Source organism: Penaeus japonicus, unplaced genomic scaffold, assembly GCF_977035675.1.
Source record: "Penaeus japonicus unplaced genomic scaffold, GWHDUDI00000001_assembly GWHDUDI00000008, whole genome shotgun sequence".
NCBI classification, from domain to species: Eukaryota; Metazoa; Arthropoda; class Malacostraca; order Decapoda; family Penaeidae; genus Penaeus; species Penaeus japonicus.
The window spans coordinates 22,243,954-22,248,953 of record NW_028234410.1 but is presented as its reverse complement, the minus strand read 5'-3'; the positions used below and the strand labels follow the sequence as shown (position 1 = coordinate 22,248,953).

Sequence of the window (5,000 nt, the reverse complement as noted above, 5' to 3'; positions counted from 1 at the left end):
AGAATATATACAAGGAAGAGGAAGTTTACCAGAACTTACAGCTGTGTGTGCCACAGCCAGAAACAGTCATAAGGGCACATTGCCACATTGCACCTGTGGCGTATGTTTCTGGTTCACTTCCTCTTCCTACTCTTGCTGCACTGCCTGCAGGGCCAGTATTGCCTCCTTGGCAACTTTACTGTGTAATGGCCACTGCTCCATCAGGGCTGGACCTTAACACCCTTGACTCCTGTACAATCCCCTCATACTTGTTAACTCCTTCATTGTATCATGGATGAGCTACAACCTACAACCTTTGTCCATACCTGCGTAGATTCTGAAGGCATTCATGTAGCTTTCCGTATTGCCAACACTGATGCACAGCTTATACACCTTCACCCCGAAGCGTGCATGTTTCGTCCAGTTGAAGACACCATAAAAGCACCCTTAGAATCTCCAGAGATTTGTAAAGGGAGTGGATTCTCTGTCTAGGTCAGCCCAGGAAATCCTGAGTACCCAAACTGTTATGGGCTATTTTAACTTCCTCTGCCACACAAATCCAAGTTGTCTAGGGGTATTCCGTGCCCACGCCCACGCCCATAGAATCAATGGACGTCTCCTGCTGGAGACGAACATTGCTGTTTTTTATGAAAAATTTATTGCTATCTATGTTCATCATGATATACTATTGATAATCAGCTGCTAATAATGTAATCATAGTAATGAGGAGTAATTGACCTCAGCAGAATCAATGAAAAGAAAACATGGAACAAAGAAACATTATGTCTATGATAGGTTTTATACTGCAGGTACTTACTTGCTAGTAGGATGATTATAGTTATGATAATGATAATTACCATCACTAAGCATAAGAGCAAAAAACTGATCTTACAATAAGAAAAAAGCACAATGCACAACTCTCCCATACTATCATGCATGTGGTGACACCCGTAGTCTAGCTAGAAACTCGCGTGTCATGTATATCATGCTGCCCACAGTCAGGCTGAAAACTCGTGCATCATGTATATCTGGATACCTGTCTGCAATGGGTTAGTCCTTCAAGTGGAATGTATGTCCTTGAAAACAGCAAAACACTTGTCTTGGCCTTGTTGAAATTCTTTACTTCTTCAAAGAACTCCCCTTAACCTTATTAGCTTGAAAAGAAAGAAAATTGGGTGGGTTTTTGGCCCCATACTTTATTCCCCTGAAACTTTTCTTTCTTTCTCTTTTTGAGCCTTCATTGGGCTCTAAGATTATAAAAGTGTTCTGTAGTCATTCTTTAGAGCACAAATGTATGCTATAATTGAGGCAGAGTTAATGTATTTGTGTATAAAGGTGTGTATGTTGGAATAGCTGCCAGAAATACAGCCAATAATATTTTATAGTAAAAAGTTGGAAATATGAAATGTATCTCGAACAGCAAACATTTCAAAGGAGTTTCTCTTACAGATTTATTGACTATTGGCCATCATCGACAGTATTGTTAGGTTTCATTATAATATATGGATAATTAACTCTACAGTGCTGTCCCCACAGAAAAGTACATAATACAACAATCCACCCCATATGATATTCTTATACCAACAAACCATATTTGCCTTGGCTGTATATACAATTATAGAATCATATTACACTTAAATATGATTCTTTTGTTAGTTGTCAGTGGAGGGGTAAAATTTTCTCCCAAACTTGGATGATTTTGGTCTCTAAATCTTCAGAATTCAGGGCCCTTCATAGGAGTAAAAATTTTGCCTACATTACCCCCACTACATTTCTGATACATGATTGATTATGAGACTATAGAAAAACCTAATAATAAACTCAAAAAGGCCCATCAAGAATAATGCAATGAAAACATGGAAATCAGTGTCATATAATCAGTCAAAAATTATGGGAAGGAAAAAAATGTATATTTTCATTTTTATCTCTGTTACTTATAATCTTCATGTCCAACTTTAATACATTTAAGATTTGAGATCTTTATCAGATGAGAATAAAAAGGTATTGTGCTAAAATCTCAATCTTAAAAGAAAAAAAGAAAAAAGAAATCATGGTTCTTTTAACGCATTGTGGACAGGCGTCATGACACACAAGATACTTGAGTTTTGGCACTTATTCTAGCACCAACAGGAGAGAGAGCCTTGAAGGGCACTCATCCACAGTCTCTAGCAAGCACCATTTTTATAGGACAATGGCTCACATCAAGTTGCTGACCTCTTACTCTGAAGTACCACAGATGGAGGGTGTGTAGGCAGAACGAGAGGAGGCAAGAGACTCAAACCATGCCCAGTATCTACAATCAGCCCCTGTACCAGTAGGGATGCTATCTTAACCCACTCTGGACGGGTGGTACAGTACTGTACCGCTCATTCAAAAGCCCAGTGGCCGGGCGGCACAGTATTGTGCCGGCTATTCAATTGATTTAGGCCTAATAATTTGAACGCCCCGGCATTGTGACATTCAAGGCTAGAATTCCCCCGTCGTGGATGGGTTAATTGTGGATGGGTTTATGTTTTATATTAATTCACAAATGTACACAACAACAACAACAAAAAATGAAGTTGATTTTTATCATCCCATAAATAAGCAATGCTTCTATCAGACTGAGTATAAAAAAAATAATGAGCTGATATGAACCCTATACTACTGCAGCATTGATAGAGCCTGTGATGTGTCGAATGTAAGTTTCTCAATATAAGAACACATAAAAATTGAAATACAGAAATGGCTCTAATTTTACAATGAGTGGGAAAGAGAGTGAGAAAAGTCAAGGTATGTTGCGTGAAGCTGCCTCACTATTAAATAAAACCCATCCTGGAGACTGAGCAAACAAATCTATCCCCTGTCTGCAATGGGTTAAGCTGAATTGAAAAGGTGGCTCTAACACAGTTGCAACAGGTGACATATCTGATGATGCCCTATCATGTCATGATCTCCCTCTAAATACAAATTTTACATAATTATTTTTATATATATATATACTCATTGCAGTTGCATTTGTATAGGCACATTTTCTTGACTTGTCAAAATAATGTAAAAAACAAAACAAAAAATAAACACCATTCTACCAGGAAGTCTCTCTTACCTGGAGGCTGCATGTGCTTGTTTTTTTCCTGGTGGGAACAGCATTAGGCAAATTTTTGCCCAGTTGCAAATGGTTAAGGAGAAAGAACCTAGCAAAAGAAGATATTTAGATACATTAACCCACTCATGCCGGATGACGTGCTGACACGTTTCGTGGTTTTGGCGTCCGACACCGCCGACGAGATATCTGGCCAAGGCCGGCGCTCGTGGTGAGCGAGCGGGCAGCCCAGGCTCGCGGCCCGTGTGCCCGAGAATCTCGAAGCGTTCGGATGATGCGTTCGAAAACCTCGGTATAGCGACCGTGCAAAGCCGGAATGGCCCCGGCGTGAATGGGTTAACATATATACTAAATATTTTCTTGTCTTGATTGATTTCCTTTAGTATAATATTTTTCCAACTTTTTCTTATAAGGTCCATGCCAGTGCTCAGTGGGCATTAGTTCGAGAGTCAACAAGTGGAGAGTTACGACCTCCTCTGGATCTGACATCTCCACTTCTAGCCCCTCTATCACCTACGCGGCCAAGATCATTGTCACCAGCTCACTCCCTTGATCATGATGACCCAGAAGAAAGGTGGATGGCTCAGGTAAGTAGCCAGGAGTAAGAGCAAAGAGAAATTAGAAGAAATAGTGGATACTATAGTCTATATTTTACTTAACCTGTACCTGATGGGGTGTCTTTGGCTTCAATTGGTCTAAATACCAGGGTATTTCAAGTGCATAAGCCTAATGACTTGGGCTATCCTCTCACTGCCCGTGTCCAACCTTTATGTGCCTGATCACCCTGTGTGCCAGCCATACAAAAAGCCATGAAAAAAAAAATCTTGTTTCCAGCAGCAAGCACTGCCATCACTATGAGAGTAATTGTTAGTGTTTTTAGCTGGACAGGAGACATTATGGATATTTTTCATATAACATTTAAAGTGTTTCATAATGCACTAAAAATAATCTAGTAAAAAGTGCTTGCCAGTTATGAAGATGATAAATAAAGATCTACAGTGAGCAGGGAAAGAGTTAAACCTCCTTTACTCTCAAGGTGGAGATTCACACACATGCTGGGCCACATCGGAGGCTCTGGATGGGCCCTCAGTTCACCTTCAAGTCCATACCTGGTGTTGGTGTAGGCTATGGGGGCGGTTTTGGCCAGAGTGCCTTTGAGGGCCCACCCGTCTCCACCTCATCTGCTGGAAGACCTCCGAGATCATCCCCTGTCAACATGCCGGGAGCAGGAGGTGCCAATGTGCCTGTTCTTATTGAGGCTGGATCTCTAAGTGAGTTTGTTTTGTATACTGCATGTAGATGGTCATTTATGAATTATAGAATGGAACTTTGTACTGAAAGCTACAGATTATTAAATCTGCTTATTTCTACTTTTAACCCATTCACGCCGGGGCCGTTCCGGCTTTGCGCGGTCGCAATACCGGGGTTCTCGAACACATAAGCCTAACGCCTCGAGATTCTCAGGCGCACAAGCCGCAAGCCTGGGTTGCCCGCTCGCTCTACCCGAGCGCGTGGCTTCCCCTCATAGCTCGTCCAGGGCGTGCTATCACGTCAACCGGCGTGAATGGGTTAAGAAAAAACAAATCTACTATTGGCACATTAAAAGTGGGAACTTCTATGTAATTTGGAATACACTCCCTGATAAAACAACTGTAAAATGAATTGCATTCATTATAGATAAAATACTTTGTATAAAGATGAGGCATATCTTACCCCATTCCCCCTCCCAGCGGGCAGTCATGATCAGTCTCCAAGACTTATGGAGCGTTACAGTGGAGACTCTGAAAGCTTTGACCCTGAGACCATGATGACCCAACTGAGGCATGACCTGGCTGATGCCATGATGGACACACAGATCCCTGGGAACCGAGGCGACACAGGTAAGAGAACTCCCTATTTATTCTGTAAATGATCTGTTCTGTTCAGATTTTTGTCTTGT

The 5,000-nt window shown here is 41.3% G+C and overlaps 1 protein-coding gene across 5 annotated transcripts in view; it reads left to right on the top strand.

Annotated features, from left to right (window-relative positions):
* The window catches only part of LOC122258372 (BCAS3 microtubule associated cell migration factor), a 40,548-nt gene that overhangs the window by 21,915 nt on the left and 13,633 nt on the right, over positions 1 to 5,000 (top strand). For all 5 annotated transcript variants that reach the window (XM_086539252.1, XM_043024256.2, XM_043024258.2 and 2 more), the window contains 3 exons: positions 3,475 to 3,648; positions 4,098 to 4,332; positions 4,792 to 4,941. In XM_086539252.1, the coding sequence (XP_086395378.1) occupies positions 3,475 to 3,648; positions 4,098 to 4,332; positions 4,792 to 4,941 (559 nt within the window). The remainder of the gene's footprint in view (positions 1 to 3,474; positions 3,649 to 4,097; positions 4,333 to 4,791; positions 4,942 to 5,000) is intronic.